The 18302-nt window shown below is 38.8% G+C and overlaps 1 protein-coding gene across 9 annotated transcripts in view; it reads right to left on the bottom strand.

The window, feature by feature from the left end:
• The window catches only part of CIT (citron rho-interacting serine/threonine kinase), a 116856-nt gene that overhangs the window by 25279 nt on the left and 73275 nt on the right, over nucleotides 1-18302 (bottom strand). For 8 of the 9 annotated variants that reach the window (XM_064169062.1, XM_064169064.1, XM_064169065.1 and 5 more), the window contains 9 exons: nucleotides 17727-17780; nucleotides 16526-16666; nucleotides 16020-16145; nucleotides 12993-13088; nucleotides 11187-11303; nucleotides 10641-10750; nucleotides 7519-7693; nucleotides 5913-6110; nucleotides 3679-3732 (listed from right to left, as the gene is read on the bottom strand). In XM_064169062.1, coding sequence (XP_064025132.1) covers nucleotides 3679-3732; nucleotides 5913-6110; nucleotides 7519-7693; nucleotides 10641-10750; nucleotides 11187-11303; nucleotides 12993-13088; nucleotides 16020-16145; nucleotides 16526-16666; nucleotides 17727-17780 — 1071 coding nt within the window. The remainder of the gene's footprint in view (nucleotides 1-3678; nucleotides 3733-5912; nucleotides 6111-7518; nucleotides 7694-10640; nucleotides 10751-11186; nucleotides 11304-12992; nucleotides 13089-16019; nucleotides 16146-16525; nucleotides 16667-17726; nucleotides 17781-18302) is intronic. The other variant, XM_064169070.1, reaches the window with a different exon arrangement.

Raw genomic sequence — 18302 nt, 5'->3', positions numbered from 1 at the left:
AGTCAATGTGGAAGCAGGATCTTAAACTGAAGTCAGCAGGACTTCATCCGTGACTGAAATTATTCATGTGCCTAAAGGCCTTACAGATTTAATGTCTCAATATCCAACCTCATAGTCAAGTGCAGAATCAAGCCTGTTAATATCATATCATAGTATCAACAGGGTTGGAAGAGACCTCACAGATCATCGAGTCCAACCCTTTACCACAGAGCTCAAGGCTAGAATGATTAAGACAGGAATAAAAGGTGGTGACAAAAGGACCTGAAGGAGGGAAGATAAACCTTGTTTTGCTGGAGACATCTTGAATAAACATCCAACCAGTAGTAGGAAATGTCCCTCTGCTTGCTAGAGTAAAAGCAACAGCCTGTACCTGAATGAAACTAGAGGATTCTGGTGGTGATCTCTGGACTAGCAATAGTATTTTTGTAAGCTGACTGCAAATACTTTATAAGATTCTTTATTTTCAAAGTTTATAGACTTCACCACTCTCTTCCTGAAAATTTTCTTTTGGGGACAATTCTACTATTTAGACAAGTCAGTTGCATTTTTAACTTCAAATATGTTGATGCTCCAACAACAAGCCACAATTGATAAGCAGTTGGAAACAACTGACAAGTGCATACATTTTCCTCATTTAGAAAATTACTTCCATTTCTGGGTCCTCTTCTGATTGCCTGGAAAATATTTTTAGAACTCAAATGGATTATATTTTTGATAGAATAATTTTTTAAATGGAGGGAGCAAAAGATTTGCTGGATGAGCTTATCAGTGTGATAAGATTATAATAGAATACTGCTCCTCATGTGTGCCCGCATGCTTCTGTGTGTGCATACAGCAAGTATTGCAATTTACAGGTTTTATTGTTGATTATGGGTCCTGTTATTTCTTGTACAATTGAAAGACTGAGAAAGCAAAAGCCAGCATCTCCCCTTTGACCCCCAGTAGTAAAAGGCAGATGTCACAAGATGAAACAAGGCAGAGCTATCAGAGCAAAGTCACAAAAAAGGCAGAAATTGCAACCGACAAGACAGCGATGGGCTCTATGTATGCACCCCAAAACACAGCCAAACAGGAGAAGCTAAAAAATGTCTACTTAAGAGATGTCAGCAAAAGGAAGGACAAGAGTGCAATGAGGGTACAAGGAGAGCAGACACATACTTGAGTTGTAAGCCTTCCCTACAATTGGAAGCTGTGTACTTTGTGAATCTAAAGAAACAGAAATACCAAAGAAAGCAGATTCATTACTTTATCTTCTGAGTACTATGGAAGTACTGAAGTAATTCAATCTTCCAAATATTTTTTTTCCCTCTACTAATCTTATTTTCACAATTCTTATGCTGTTTTGGGCTTCTCAATAAGATTAAATTAAAAAAAAAAATCCAAGGTTTGCCAGACTAGTTCAAGGAGTTTGTTCCAGCTTAAAAAGGATATCTTTTGAAGACTGGCTGAGAGAATAAACCCACTCGTTGTCACGCTGCACACATAGCAGCATATTACAATTATTCCCTTTAAGAGTTATCTTATTTTAAAAGGCATATGAATTCTTTTCACCTTCAAGAATAATCACATGGTCACCAAAAAGCAAAGCCTGCATCACACTGGCCACAAGCAGATAAAAAGAAGGCTGAAGCTTCTGGCAAAGGCACCATAATAAACATTCCCTGATCCCTCGGTGTGTGTAGAAGATACAGAATCATACAATGGTTGGAGTTGGAAGGGACCTCCAGAGACTGAGTCCAACTGCCCTGCTAAAGCAGGATCACCTATGGCAGGTGAAGCAGGAATACATCCAGATGGGTCTTGAAAATCTCCAGACTCCACAAGCTCTCTGGGCAGCCTGCTCCAGAGCTCTAGTGCACTCACAGTAAAGGAGTTTTTCCTCACGTTGAAGCGGACCTTCCTGTGTTCCTGTTTGTATCTGCTGCCCCTCATCCTATCACAGGACACCACCGACAAGACACTGGCCCCTTCTTCTTAATGTCCACCCCTCAGATATTTATAGACGTTATTAAGATACCTTCTCAGCCTTCTCTTCTCCAGACTAAACAGTCCCAAGTCCCCCAGCCTTTCCTCATAGGACACAGTCCCTAGGATTGTCCTGTCTTTTCCCTCAGTGCTCCCCAGAAGACAGGATGGACATCTAGGACTACTTGTAACAGAGAACAAGAAAGTTTCTGACCATGGTCAATTGAACTATACATTTTCCTGGGCTAGAAAGAGAACAAATGAACATGTATTGTCCATTTAGGAGCTATTCAATTAATTTCTTGTGGATGAGGATGTCCAATCCCACTTATCCCACTGAAGTGCCCTACAGTGCACAACAATGAAATCCTTTCGAGTAGAACCTTCAAAACTCTCAACATTCTTGAGATGTTATGGGTCACTCTTCACACTGCTGGAGACTGTTTACCACACTTCCAGTGCTGAAGTGCTACTACATGACGAGTTACAGCCTCTGAAAGGCAGCCTACTAGGCAGTGAAAAGGAAGCTACAGCTTTTCCACAGCTGTTTTTTACCTGCGTGGAGCTCAGATCAGCCTTTCTACACAAAGCTGTGGTTCTGCATGAAGGGCAAGATGGAGTAAAAGAAGACAGCTATGGATTCAAGATAGATGATAGCATATATGGAGCTAGAGAATCGATCTAAATAAACAAAGAAGGGAACAAAATGTAGAGTTTCTTGAACAGGATTTCTTTTTAGACATGAATACACTTTGGCAAGCTCTGCTTACCAAACAGAACAGAGGAATCCCCTAGCTTTGTGCTAAACAGCAACTGAGGAAAATAGATTTCTCCATCATAAAAAATGCTTGAGAGAAGAAAACTTTAAATATTAGACACTTAGTCCTACAGCATGAAAAAATAAGTCTGAGCAAATCACTGGAAGTAAGGAAACAATCAAGAGTTTAAAAGCAGCACTTAAGCCCTAATTAGAGGGTGAGGTTAAGGAGAAAAAGCCTAGGAAGATCAGCAATCAATGCTGATATAGAGGACTCTGGTCCTTTTGTAATTTGTGTCAGTGGGAGACGAATGCTCTCCATCAAGCACAAGCCTGAAGATAGTGTTAATCTGCAAGAATCCCTATTGATTGACAAACCTTTGGACACCTGTCCTGGACTGATGAAAGCAATCTAAAAACACATCAAAAGATCTCGAGCAACAGAAGGTGCAGACTAAGATCCCAGAGTCCTCTCTGCTCCTTGAGCAGATGACTATGTGTCAGTTATTTGGAACCACACTTCTTGCCTTTTCAAACATTGCTGAAGTCCTTAAAACGCAGAGGAGCATAAAGGCTCTTCCACTCTGGCCTAGATCTACAATGCAGCTCAGGATCTGGACAGGTAGATCTTTTTGTGAGCAGGAAAGATCTTTGCCTACAGTCATTTTTGCAGCTGCTACACCATTCTTACTAGCTGCACTGCAATGAGATTTTAATTTGCTTTCTTCTCCAAAAAGAAGAATAGCATCAATTTCATCATTAGACTAAAACCTCAAAATTGAGGTTTACCTGAAACCTAAAAGAAATCAAATCCAATCAGTCTAGCTCCTACTAACACCTTGAAGCCAGAAGTCCACATTAGGAACTAGTGTCATCAAGGATTAAATAAGTGAATAGTTTGTTTCCTTATCCTTAATTTCAAAAGAATTCAATGATTATCTGTATTTAATACTCACTGTGCAGCTATTACGAAGGGCTTCAAATTTACGCTGGATTTCATCTCTATGTGCCTAAAGGAGGTAAGAAGTTAATCATCAATTTTTCATACATTAGAATTCGAATCCAACAGCTGTTGCTAAACAAACTGCAGAACAATCTACCAGCAAGCAAAGTTTGGAAGGCAGATGCTGCAGGCTATGAAAGCACTCTGTAGTGGCAAAGAACTGATTAGCAAAAGTCACATCCTACTTAATCAAAATGCACTCACACTCCCAGTTCTGAACTGCTTTAGAAAAATGTACAAACTCAAGAACTGCATCATGTAAAAGGTTCCATTTGAAATGGTCACCAGAAGACACATGGATTCTATGTTTAGTTTGTACATTCACAACATTTGAATTTGAGTTGGTTTTACCTCCATATCCAGATTGGTTATTTCCAATGAAATAAACACTGCATACAATTTATTGCTTGCAAAGAAAAACTGTAACAAAGTACTATGCAAGCTATCCCAAACAGCTCTGTCAATCTACCTGAAGCCTACCAGAAAGTACCATTTAATCCTGAGCCTCTCTAAAATGCAGTGATGAAACATAACAATCAATTCTTTGGAAGACAGCATCCAAAGTATGGAAAAGTGCAAACACTCATTTTAAAGAATGCAGTATTGCATGCACCATTTTACCTCCTCATTTACAAGCAAAGCATGACAAAGCAAAAGTTCTTGTTTCAGCCTCATGGCCCCTCTCAAAATCCATCAAACTGATTTAGCAAGTGTCTCATGTCATATGCTGTCTGAAAATTTAACAATTGAAAGGTCAATGCTCTAGCCCATCCAGCCATCCTTTTTCATTCAGGATATTTTCCTTAGAGCCAAGAGACTAAACAGGAAAAAAAACTGTTCAGCAGAAGTCAAACATGAGAGATAAAAAGCTATCTTACCACAACAGGCAATGTGACAAATAAAAAACAGTGTATTAAGAAGTCAGAAATACTCCCAAGCCCACCAAAATGGACTCTCTTACACCAGCTGGTCCAAAAACACTACCACTTTACCAAGTTAGCTGAAGCAACGACTGAATGAACACAGGTCATATCTATTTACTTGTTTCACTGGTGGTACAGGGTAAAGATAGCAAGCACATCACCATCCCACTGGCAGCAATATTAATTGTTAGCCAAATCTTGCAGCTGGGAGGGGACTGCCTCAGTTTTGAGCAAAAAATGAAACTGACACCATGTTCTATTCAGTTATTCTTAAGCCTTGATGTTGTTGCTGTACTCTCCCAACACATACCCATCTCAGAACAACTCTGAGTGGGTGATTCTTCCATTCACCTACCCCAAGCAGCAACATCATACAAGCACCTATCTGAGCTGAGGCCACCATCCCTTCCCAAATGTAACAATGGTAGACATACTCAGAACAGTTCTTTAATCAAATGCCACTGGAGCAGGAGAATGCACATTTTCAGCACTTTAAAATAGCTGGATTTGAAGGTCATTAAAGACTGATGTGGCAGCAGGTCATATACTTCTCCACTCTCTCCCCCCACAGCCCTGGGCATCTTTTGTGAAGGAAATATTTCTCAGAACCATGCAGTCTGAAGGCTTCTTTTTGTACTCAAGAGACAGCAACCAGCAGCATATAATTTAGAATTCCATTTACTGAGGGGAGGGGAAAGGGAGGGATGAGGCAGGAATTGAACTTTTTTCTTTGGTATCATTCACACACCTCACCAGATACTGCAAGACACACGTGAGAAGTTCTAATGAAATAAGCACTGGAATAAAATTATGCACTAACAATACTATTTTCCTAGGGAATTTGTTTGGGTGCTTTTTCAACCTGAATAAGTTCTCTTCAAAGCAGGGTAGAAAAAAAAGAATATCAGAAAATTCATGATCCCCAAGTACTTTCCAACTCATGAGGTATTATTTAAAGAAGTAAATCAGAGTAAAACTCTTCACAACAATGATTTCCTATGCAATTTTTGCCTCATTGAAAAAGTAAGAATGCTCTGACAAGCAATCAGTTTTGGCAGCAATGAAACAATACTAGGAAGCATGCATCTGGAGACAGACAACATTTGATGTTTTAGCCACTCTTGCCAAGATCACAATTCATATCCTGTTCTGAAAAAAATCAAACATTAACATTTTATCAAGTCATGTTGACCTCATTATGAAACATGCACCTACATAATTCTGCTCTGTGTATGTAGTTCACACTATGAATTTTAGGGCTCACCGTGAGAGCTTGAATCTCCTCCTCTGCCTCAGCTGTGGTCTCCTCTAGTTCAGTTTTGGCTTCCCGGAGCTGGTTCTCCAGGGCTGTCCGTGCAGCCTGCAGCCCAGTAATCTGAGATTCCCGTTCCTGGAGTGTCAGCTGCAATTCTGTCAGCTGCCTTTTGAGTTCCAGCTTTTGTTCTTCGTGCTCTAGACTAACCTGAAGAAAGCAAAAAGTAGCATTCAAATGTAAGTTACAAAGAAAATATAGGCAATGTAATCTCATTTCAGACCTCACTTAAAGATGTCATTGCCATGTCTACCCCAAAAATCATATCTTGACAGATTGCTTAAGTCATTGAGAATGCAGGTTTGTCTATTACCTAAAACACTTACTCATTTGTTTTGCCAAAGGTTAAAACCAGCCTGGCATTTTGAAACAAGTTTCAAAACAACAGGTCCAGCTGTGATTCCAATATCGCATCTCAAATGTCAATATAAAAAGTACAGAAGTTGAAGTAGTTTGGGATGAACTTTCTTCATTGATATTGAGAACCTTTAAGAATCCTTATTTGGGAATCTTTAGGCATAAACATCAATACTAATCTTCCTGCGTATGCAAACGTTACCTTTTGCAATTGACTTTAATTTTCCCTTCAGATTCTTTTCACAGAGACAAACCAAATCAGCTGGCTCTGGGTTTATTTGAATGGCTTCTGTTGAAGTTTTTTTTTGAGGCATAGTCAGGGATAAACACCTCATTTCCAGAAACGGATGAGAAATGAACGAGCAGCAGAATACATCTCAGTGCTCAAAATCAGTTTCAAACCTTATCACCTTCTTCAGGCTGTCTGCTATCCCAAGGGAATCTGGCTGTTGTGCTGTAGATGGGCCATGAGCTTGCCAGAAATCTTACCCCTTTCCCAATCAAACTCTGGTCAAACAAGGACATGTGTTGGCCATCTGACCCTCTTAGATAAAGACAAGATTTCAGTCTTAGCTGAAAATTAGTGGAGTGGGACTGGAGAAGGTAAGAGAGGATTTGAAGTGGATCCAAACTAGTTGATACAAAACCAAAAATGAAGCACAGCTCACAAGCCTTTTAAAAAGCACATTTTCATATCACTGTTAGGTTACTTTTGCAGAAAACTTCTGCAAAGAGCATGTGAAGAAATAGGTCTCCTGTTTTCTTACAGCAATTCTGTTCTGTCCTTTGCTTTCCATTCCATAGACTCCAAGGCTGTGATAAAGCTGATCATTGTACAAACTAAGCTTTTCCTCTCTACTCTATAGCCAGTATAGCTAGGCAACATGAAAAGGATATTGTGCAAGAGAACATAAATAAGATTCAGAGAAAGCAAGAACGATTTAAAAGCTCAGATTCAGTTCAATCTAAGAAAGTCAAATGCTGAATACTTCGTTTTCTAATGAGCAATTTTGAATTATTTTTCTCTTACTCCTAGAGAAAAAAGTACTGCTAGACAAAACCAAGTTAATACACCTTAAAATATCCTTTTTTTGTCATGACACATGGAACTAAAATAATTTAATTCTACTTCTCTCTGTAACACTCAAAACAGAGTACATTCAGGTACATTTGTTTGGAGGGATTAAACCCAAGCTTTCACCTCTCGCAGCCTCGTCTCTAGCTCCAGCAGGCGGTTCTTGTCAGTGTGATCTTGGTGACTCATCTTTTCCAATTGTTCTTCTAATTTTCGGTTCTGGGCCTCTAACTTTCCAGCTTGTGTTTCCAAGTAGAACTTCTGTTGCCTGAGCTCTGAAATCATCTCCTCTTGGGCTTTCCTGGAAGGAGAAAAATGCAAAGTGGCAATCCCAAAACGTCTTTAACAGGCGGCCTTTCACTGGGGTGAAGGAAGAAAGAAACGAAGAGCTTCCTGTTAAGTAAGACAGTTAGGCTCATAGCTACATCTCAACAAAAGAACCCAAACAAATGAAAAACAAAACCACCTCCAAAAGCCAGCTTTTTACTCCCATGGACTAGTGTATTCATCAGCATAAGCCCAGAGGACTAGAAAGCCTGTTTGCAAATTGCACAGAAGTATTAATCCTGGACAGAGTAACATTTCTACAACACCTCTACGAATGTCTACAACAACATTTAAGACACAGTTTATTCTCTTCATTTCACCAATCCCTTTTTACATGTTTTTGTCTGCAGGAAAAACGAATGCTAAGAAAGGTCTTTTCACATAACATATTTCATGAGGTAAGAGAAACCCTGAGAGCTAGGGTTTGGGGTGATGTGGGGGGAGGGATATTGTGTTGTGGGTTGTTTTGTTGGGGTTTAAGCTGTAATGGACCTAGAATTTGACCCACACTGAAGTGAAGCTTTGTTGTCTCTGATCAAAGTCTTTATCTACAAAGTGAACTAAAATAATTACATGTGCTCACAAGAATTTTGAGAGCTGGCAACAATCATTAGCATAAGAATTTGAAATTGCTTTTGTCATAAAAACAAACTCTGAGAGAAAAAGGAGAAAAAAAAAAGGGAAAAAAAATCTTTCTATATTATTTACAATTCCTGGAATCATTTTATCAGGCATTGGGAAATTCTGCCTCATAGTGTGCTTTCTACTTAGAAGTCTCACAAAGCTCTCCATATATTAATGAATTAATATTTTAAGAGGTTTGCTGCGAGATAAGCTGTTATTAATCCTATCCCAGAGAAATTATGTGGGTTGCTCAAGATCAAATAGGAAGACTTAACAAAATTAAAAATAGAATTTAAGTCTTCTGACTCACATTTCTGTGCATTGCATGCAAACCCACCCTTTCACCCTTTCTCTTTCCTTATTACCTCTACAGATTATTGCCAGCCAGAACTGTCAAATGGTGTTACTGCACTTCCTGCTGTTTACTGGGCTATCTTCTCTGGAGCCTGATAATCACTGCTTTCCTCAGATACTGATGGAACAAAAGCTAGCAGAGTTCCCCTCTCCTCTGAAGGGTTTAATCACTAGCTCTCCTCTTCAAACATGCTCAGATTAGCTGCAGCTTTTGTGCCTTCAAAATACAGTCCAACAACAGATTTATACATTTTCACCACCACAATTCACAAAATAAGTAGAAATTCATCAGCTATGTGCATGCATAATAAGGCAATTTTCTCCTAAAATGCTGGTTATTCTCTACCATCTTCTTCCAATCCTGCAAAATTACAGCTCTTGAAGATAAGTCTCTCAATAATCTATTCTAAATCCTATATTAAAATGTTATTATGTTTTTTTTTTTCATGTTTCCTATGGATCCCCAGTCAAATGTCCTGCTCTCAGAAGGTGCCTCTAGCTCAGCTAAGTTCTTACACTCATTTCAGCACCAAAGACTGACACTAGATCTTGTATATGCTTCCCAGTCAAGACAATAGTTTTGGTGTTTTGCAGACTAAAGGCAACTTCTGGCTTTTGCTGCCTCAACAAACTTCTTGGGTGATTAACAGGATGCCATCTGGAGCATAAAGCAACACAATTAAAATTTTCAGTTATTTCTGTGAATATTTTTGGTTGATCAGGCTAAAATAACTTGCCAGATACTTGAAATACAGCACAAATTGGAACCATCACATATCTGGAGGCATAATCATGACTGAAAAGGGGAAAAAAGCAAACCAGCTCTTTGCCAAAATTTATCCTGCTTGATTCAATGTTATAGATGAATCTATCCAAGTGCTACCCAGAAACGCTGCCTGACATTGCACCCAGCAGCTGACACACTGAAAACCTTTCTGCATGCAGCCAATCTCTTACCCTAGTAAGAGCATATGCTACTTTAGCCCTACCTTGCAGGACATTCAGGTTTTTAACCATACTTGAAGCAGAATGGCTCCAAGCCATATATAATGGAAAAAACATCATTACTAATACAAGGAAACTCAGCTAAAATCCAAAAAGGAGAGCAAATTCAGACACACAAAAAGATCTGACACAGAAGACTTTTTCTCCATTTAACAAATAAGGCTTCACAAAGTGAGCTGCTGATTGCACAGTGATTCAGGATGACATTAGATCTTGACTAGTAGTATACTCCCAAAACAATGAAGTATGATATTGGTCATTGACTTGAAATCAAGAGAGGCTGAAGCCAAGAAGGCAATACAGATATATGCAAGTGTTGTCTGGAAGTAGCATTCTGAGGCTGAAGCTAGGATATCTACTACTTCACATTAGTTCTGCCCAGAATATCTCACTCTTGCAATCAGCAATTCAAAAACATGCAGAAAACTTCTTGGCTTAAAAATCTAGCTTTCTTACTTGTCTTCTTCCCCATCGAGGCAGGATGGAATGGTTAATGTTTAAAAAGGTGTTTATAAAGATGTTTAATGTCTTCAATGTCAATGTCATGTCATGTAACTGCCACAGGAATCAAGGACAATTTAAATCTAGTAGCAATATCTATGTTCCAAAAAGGAATACAGGTTTCTCTAGAGGTGTTTCAGACATTCAGAGTATTAGTATTCATTTAACATGTTTGGAAAGACCTGCACAAACACCAGCCACAAGAAAGATTCCAAAGTAAACACTGTAAAGCAATTTTCCTAGTCATGTCTGAGGAAACATGAGCTGTGCAGTGAACCACAGCTATGTGAAGAATAAGTGTTATTTTTACATCACTGAGAAACAAGTAGGAAGCACACAGCAGGCCTGCAAAAAAAGAACCACTTTTCCATGAAGAGAAGAGACCTTACTGTACACTGTTCAGTAGTGACCAGTAGGAGAGCAGCTGCTACACTTACATGTTCCTCTGGGTAAAAAGGCTGCTGTTTGCTGCCAGTTTATTGGCCTCAGACAATTCCACTATTCTCTGCTCCAGTGACCTAATCTTCGAATCCATTGCATTGATCATCTGAAACAGAGCAATATGCCTTTGAGACTGCACAATGGAAGTGATTATAAAACCAGTGTTTAATAAAGAAAAGATTTCACCTTTTGCAGAAACAAAAAGTGGTAAAAGAAAACCCATCAGATGGCCAAAAGTGCATCACAGATGCAATTACTGGAGCTCCTTACAGCTGCATTAATATTAGGAGAAAGCAACCATTGTATTATCAGTGCACATTAGTACACAGCAAGCTACGTGGCTACTTTGAAGGACATATGCTTGAAGACACTTGGAATTTAAACAAACAAACAAACAAACCCAAATACCAATTTTAAAAGACATGTTCCTTCAAAACAGCTCAGCAGCACTACAAAAGCTCAAACAAAAGTATCTTGCTTGAAATCAAAGTTGAGGAAAGCTGCTCTTAAAACACTAAGATTTCCAGTTCAGCTAAACATACCGCCTTCTGTTCAGCCAGGACTTTGCACTTCTCACGTGCTTCCTCTTCATGCCTTCTGAGTATATTCTCAAGTGCTTCCTTATCTGCAAGATCTTTCTTCATCTGATTTTCCAACACCTAAATTAAGACATTTCTTTTGTCTAAATTATATGTGTTTCACTGGGCAAAGGACAAGCAGAAAGAAAACCATCAAGAAAGACAGAAATGTTTTTTTGAGTAATTGATCATATCTCAAGCATAATTAAACCCAAGATGTAATTGCATGAAATCCATGGAAGAGCAAACTTCAAAAATGAGCACTCCCTCAGTTACCTCTGAAGACTGAATTTAATGAAATTTTGTCAAGATATGAGGATACTACAGATTTGGTTTTAGTTACTATTTCAAGTCATATAAACTGTGTTGAAGAAATACTCCAGATAAAGGCAACAGAGAACAGAAAATCTCTCGACCTCAACATATATGGTAGAGGAAGTAAGGAAGTGCACATCCTTTGGCTGCCCTACCAACACAGCTCAGGAAGCAATTAGTATGTTCTGGAAGTATGCACAAGAACAGAGACTCAATGAATTCTTCAAGTCAGAGACACTAAATGAAGAAGCTAAATAAAAGACTTCTCTTTGTATTCATTAGGAACAGGACTACAGTAACTAACTAGAAGCTTTTCTTTTTTCAAAGAAACATAGGTTGTGGCTGTAGGTATGTCCAAAGCCTCAAATCAGTTGTTGAACTAGAGGCCATTTCCTTCAAAGAAAGTTTTCAAAAGCACAAAGTCTGGATACCACAGGACAGTTTTTACCGTTCCAGTTACACACATCCCATGTACTCTTTTATGTCTCTCAATCTCTCACCTGGCTTTCTGATTCCTCCTAAGCCCTGTATGTGTCTCCATAATATACTGGCTGTATTTTTAATTATTTTTTCCAATCCCTATCCTCTTCTCCAGTTTTTATGCCACCATTTCTTTTCTAACATTATCTTTGACCTCTCTACTTTCTAGCACTCTCTTCTCATTACTGATTAGCAATGCTCTGGTATGCCAGGAAATCATCTTACTTTTCTTTTGTCCTTTGTATTTCTCCCATAGAAATTTCCTTTCCCCTTTTAAACACTACATCCTCTCATATTTAAGATGAAATATGGAATTAAAGTCTGAGGTAAATGCACCAGATAAAGACTGACAACAGAATGTCTTGTAGAAACAAAGATTCTTATAAAATGCATTTACTGGCTGATGCACTGCAGGTTCTTCAGAACAGTGCACATACACCTATTTCTCACTTTGTTTTTCCTAATGTTAGATGGTGTCTATGATTCTGTTTGTTAAAGTCTCATGTTACACTGGAAAAGACAAAAACAAAGTGGGTGGTTTCTGTGGCTCCTTGGCAGATTTTGCAACTCCAAGAGGATGGAATTTCAGAAACACTCTAGTATTTGCTGAACTTAAAACTTGCAGGTAGGCTGTGTGAATGCTCATGGAAAATCACCAGGAGGAACTGAAAGCCTTTCCAGGATGTGAGATCCAAGAGCATTAAATATTTTTTAGCCAGGAATAGTCAAGTTACAATCAACAAATGCCTTCCTATGGTTCTGACTTCAAATGGCACCTGTTTTAAGGCGGTGCTAAAGACAATTAAGGTGCAATGGCACAGACTAAAAGAAAAAATTGTTGATTCCACTGAGCTCTCCAAGTATTCCAGCGGCAGCAAAAAAAAAGGTAACTCATAGAGCCTAAAGGCAACTTCAACTGCTTTTCCCTGAACTCATTCTGACCACAAAAAACTTGTAGGAAGATGATATTTTTACTTTGAGTTTTTCCTCATAGAATTGTTCCTTCTGTTTCAGCTGCAACTCCAGATGTTGTGCTGCGATCTGAGCCTCACGATGCTTTTCTTCCAGCTCCTAAAAGCAGCAGAGATTCATATTTAGAGACAAAAAAATAGCAGGTGTTCTGTGTGTGTTACACAGGTATCAAAGATACATTCATTCATTCTCCTTTTTTTCAGGCTTCACACTATAAAAATCCCAAGCCCAGGGCTACTGCAGTAAAACTACAATAGAAGAGCTGTACACTATCAGTTTTAAGCTTTGCATACTGCTGCTGACCCATCCACTGCAGAGCAGATATCCTGCTACAGATAAAGAATTCTGCTGCCACAATAGGAATGGCCATTTCCCTGTAAAATACTCCCAGAGATGGGCCAAGGACGTTTTGTGAAAACAAGCAGTTACAAACACTTCATAGCTGCATTGGCATCACAGGAAATTCAGATCTATTTTTACCAAGGTCTCTCACTTGTTTTCTCACAGAAGACCTCAATAACAAGGCACTGCTGTCTATGCTTTTTATTCTACATTCATGGAATGGGAATAGTACTTACTTGGTTACATTTCTCAAATGAATGTTGTCAGAATAACTATTTATGAATTGCTTGGAAAAATACAAGATGCCATATATATGGGAGAACATATCAGGGTATTTTTAACTTCTTTACTTCACATCCGATAGTTAGAGCCATGCACAGTAAGGACTTGGATAATTCTGTACCTCTTATGTTAGCTATTTCTGCTGTATGACTATAGCATTTAGGATCTATCTATAGTCACCTTCCAACAGGATACCTTGCAAGAGTTGAGCTTAGAATTTCATGTTCATTCGTTGTCATATTTGCCATTTTAACAACTTCCTTAGAACAAGAGGCAGATCCAGGCCTGTCATTCACTATCACTGGGCTGACTCAATGATCTCCAGAAGTCCCTTGCAACCCCTAACCTCCTGTGATCCTGTGACTTGCACAAACACGTTCAGGTTTTGGGATGCACCAAGTTCTTCTGTCTGCATTCATTACTGCAGAGGACAGCAAAGTTTCTTGATAACTCTACTTTAGCCCTTTTCTGATCCTCCTCATCTTGAAAACATACAAAGACTTTTGTGCTCCAATAATTGCAATAGATCTTTTTCCAAAAGTGAGAATCAAAGAGGAGGTTCACTAAAAGTAGGTCATCTACAGTGCCTAGTACCCAACACTTCTGCAAGGAATGGAGATTTCTGCTTTTTGCAATTGAAATATGTCTCCCAGCAACAAGAGGGACAACTCACCTCCCCCAGAAGCCCACACGTTTCAGGTCCTGGCAGAAAATCAGACAACCAGATCAGCACCAGCTTCAAAGCTACCAGCATCAGACTGCTCATATTGTAGCAGAAACTTTACCAGTTTCTGCAGTGGCACTTCACAGGCAGTATGGGCTTAAAAAGGTAATTTCTTGCCATTCCAGATCTCACCATTCTCTATGTAGCTCTAACTTTGTTATCGACATCACAGCAATGATCTACACTTTCAAGCAGTATCATTTTCTCTAACTTGTCTCTTACTTCTGAAGTACCTGCTGATCTGCCTGTAGAGAACTGATTCTCAGGTTCTGCTAGAGAAGCATAGGAAAGCCAACTTCCACCTTATGCCTTGCAATTCTGTATCTACAGCTCCTTTCCTACCTTTCTATATTTCCTATACCAGGAAGAGTCAAAAGCATTTGAAGATATCAATGCCTATTTGACTTTTTAATAGAAATACTTCTGCAACTCTCCAACATTCTGTCAGAACTCCATGGAAACTATCTATAAGAGGAGCTAAACATGGTGTAAAACAATTAGTTGGTATTTCTGCATTCCCTTCCAATTTATCCTCCACAATGTAATCCAAACCAAGCAACAAACCCCAAATATACACAAGAGGCTTATGAAACAATGTGAAGTTTTACAGTATTTCTAAACATAAAGCTGGCTCTGTGCCCAGCAGAACCATAGTCTCCCACTTACCATGTACTCATGTTATGAAAACAATTTGAAAGAAAAGAGCACTACTAAAGAACTGATTCTGCCTGTTCTTGAGAGTGCTCAGACATTCTGATGTTGAAGTCCAGGTAGCAGGCAAGGACTTGTCAGTGTTAGGCTAAAGACTGGACTCAATGATCTTAAAGACCTTTTTTCAATCTAGGCAATTCTGTGGCTCTGTGACACTGAACTATCAGCCAAATCAAGTATGGGTCATCTGCTGACTCCAAACACAGTTATTGATATACTTCTACTTGACCTTCCTCATGCGTGTCTATGCCCAGGATTGCTACCAATATTAAGACATAATCTTTTTCCCTTGTCAAATTTGCAACACAGATACAGAATTCATCTGTAATGTAAAATTAATTTAATCATTCCACTATAAAACTGTTTCCTGTCCCAGGAAGCAAAAGCATTAACACCACCCTCTGCTTAGGTCACTGCAGACTGATGTAGTCCCTAGAAAGTTTTGTTTAACAAGGAGAGAAAACAAGAAACTGCCAACAGAGAAGGTATGTGGGTGAAAATGGATTCCTGACAAATAGTATCTTTGGAGACAAACAGTTTAGATGACTAATTTCTCTCTGCTTCAAAACGTAAGCATTCCAAGTACATCTGACCTCTTAATTCCTTTGCAATTTAGTTTAAAAGCTAAATATTAATGTTTTTCTTGTTGCAGCATTCTGTGCTGAGAATGTTTTACTTCTGAAAATATGCTTAGGCAAATAAATATTACTAACTTGACTTGAAATTGCTCCCACTGAGACAACTAGGAATTTAAAGTAGTATTAAGACTAAAGGCACAGGACTGAGTTTGTAACTACAGTTGCAAATAGTACTCCAGCACGCAAGCTCTCTCCAGTATTACTGGTACAAGAAACAAATCCCTTTCTTTAAGCATTTCCACCTTATCCAATGCAATTCTATGTCTTCTGTTCCTTTCCTACCCCTTCCTTACAAACTCTTACCCTTTATCTTTCATTTTCACCTCTGCTCACCAGAATTTTTTCTGCCATCTGTTGAATCTGTTGAGATTTGGTTTGAATATCTTCCTTCAGACGGTTTTCTCTTCGTTCCACAGTCTCTAATCTCTTCACTTGGTTCTCCAGAGAATGGCGCCGTTCCTGTAGAGCAACCATTAACTGCTGTTAGGCTTAAGCAGCTCTGCATTAGCACAAAGCCACGAGTAGTGTCTAGAAAAAGGCAGCTGAAGAAGTCAATATATGGTTGTTCCTCGTATTTTAAATCCTCATCATGCCTCAAATCTCTTTGGCTCACTAAGGGATGTGGTTCTATGTCCTTATTGACTCCTTGCTGAAAAGTCTTCTCTGTTTTCTTCAAAGAAATAGAAGCTTTTTAATTAACAACAGATTAATATTAACATCACTTTCCCACGACTAATTACTACAGCAATACAGGCTGTACGCAGCTCTCCAGAGGAGGGATTCTCAACAAAGACAAATTCCAACAAGTGATTTACTCTATACATGCATTCCCCACTCACCTCTGCTTCAAGCAATTTCTTCTTCATGCTTTCATTAGAATCCTCCCGATTCTGCAGTTTCTCTAACTCCTTCTCAGCTCTCTCCTTCGCTTGACGGATGTTCTGAAGAAGCTCAGTTGCCTCTGAGCTTGCTTTCACAGCCTAAGGGTAATACAACACAGAAAAATTTGCTATGTGAAAAGTTCATCACCTTGAGATGGTCAACATTCTGAGTAAAATTGCTAGACAAATTTGGCCTCAAAATCTAAACTTAAGCCCACTTACAAATACGTGCAGGAACTCTGATTCTACCTTCTGTTAAATATTTTCTGCTTCAGAAAAACAAAATTAAAATCTAAGAGATCTACATGTTTGTCTTGCTGTGCTGCAAGTTACTAATTGTCTCTACCTACTGCAAGGAAAAGTCTAACCCCAAATTCAGCTCTTGGAAATAACTCGCAAAGTACCCTTACTAAAAGACTGAAAGGAGAAAAGTGGAGGGAAGATTAAAACATGACTGGTTTGAAATATTAGTAGCACCAATCCCACATAGCTTTGGTTTCCTATTAATGTTCTAGATCACTAACCCTGAAAAAGGTCTCAAGTTTGAAAATCTGTTAGTGAATTACTGTGACAAGCCCTTTCTCTGCTGCTGGCAGATCCTCATAAGAGCTTTCCTGCTGCTCTTAAGTGACAGACTGACCACAACAGCAAACATAAGATGTTATGTACTGCTTTCAGCTTCCACTGCTAAGATACTTTAATTCTGTTGTGAAACCTCAGCATTCAACCTTTTTACTGTGCAATACTGAACTGGAAAGTGATTCTGAAGTTAAAACAGTATACTGAGAAACCAAACTAAGGTCAAAACATATTTTACCAATCAGCTGAAATTATCAGAACCCTGTCTACAGAAGCAAGGGCCCCATGCACTGCACAGGGCATACCCAACCTGACCTTTTAAATTAGGGTTTCTCTACACTACTCCAGTTCTGACTCAGCTCCATTTGTAAAAATAAACACTGTTGACATGCCTCAAGAGCTGAAAGCATACAGAGAACACCAATGATTTCAGATACCAGTTCCCACCCCTTTTACCTTATCATCCCCCATGCTATGACTAATTCTATTTTTGAGGATAAAACAAAGTGCATCCCTCCTCTGCATTAAGGTTTCACTGGAAAATCTTGTGGAAAATTCACTTTCACTACCCAGACATTACCTTTGTCAGCTTTTCCTGCAGCTCTTGGATTTTGGCCTGCTGCTCTGTATTGATCTACAGTTAAATAAAAAGATGAGGGGAAAGAGCACTGTAAAAACAGAATGGCAAAAATGCTCTCTGCTTATATGATCATATTTATTTTAATTCACAGACTTAATCAGGTTGGAAAAGACCTTTGAGATCAAGTCCAATCTGTCACTCAATACTATGTAAATTCACTTCCTCAATATTTGTGTTTCTCTCCTATAAATTGCAACACACTAAAATGCTCCTTGGCAAATCTACACCCATTTTACTAACATCTGGTTAAGAACACTCAGAACTCTCTTTTATTTTTTCATTTGCTATTTACTTATAAAGAAACCCCTTATGTATGACTAACTTAACTCCAAACTCAGATTAGACATACCTGTCATTCCCTAACTTCTGAACACAGCACATTAAGAACAGGATATCCAGACATAGCTTTATATCAAATCAGTGAATTGAACCAGGAAAACATTGTTTCAAAAATAAAACCAAACAGGGAAGGATATGAGGCTGTGCATGATACTGCCTAGTCAAAGACACCTTTGG

Source organism: Pogoniulus pusillus, chromosome 30, assembly GCF_015220805.1.
Source record: "Pogoniulus pusillus isolate bPogPus1 chromosome 30, bPogPus1.pri, whole genome shotgun sequence".
In the NCBI taxonomy this organism is placed as follows: domain Eukaryota; kingdom Metazoa; phylum Chordata; class Aves; order Piciformes; family Lybiidae; genus Pogoniulus; species Pogoniulus pusillus.
Note: the sequence above shows the minus strand (reverse complement) of the source record. Positions and strands in the feature narration are given on the sequence as shown.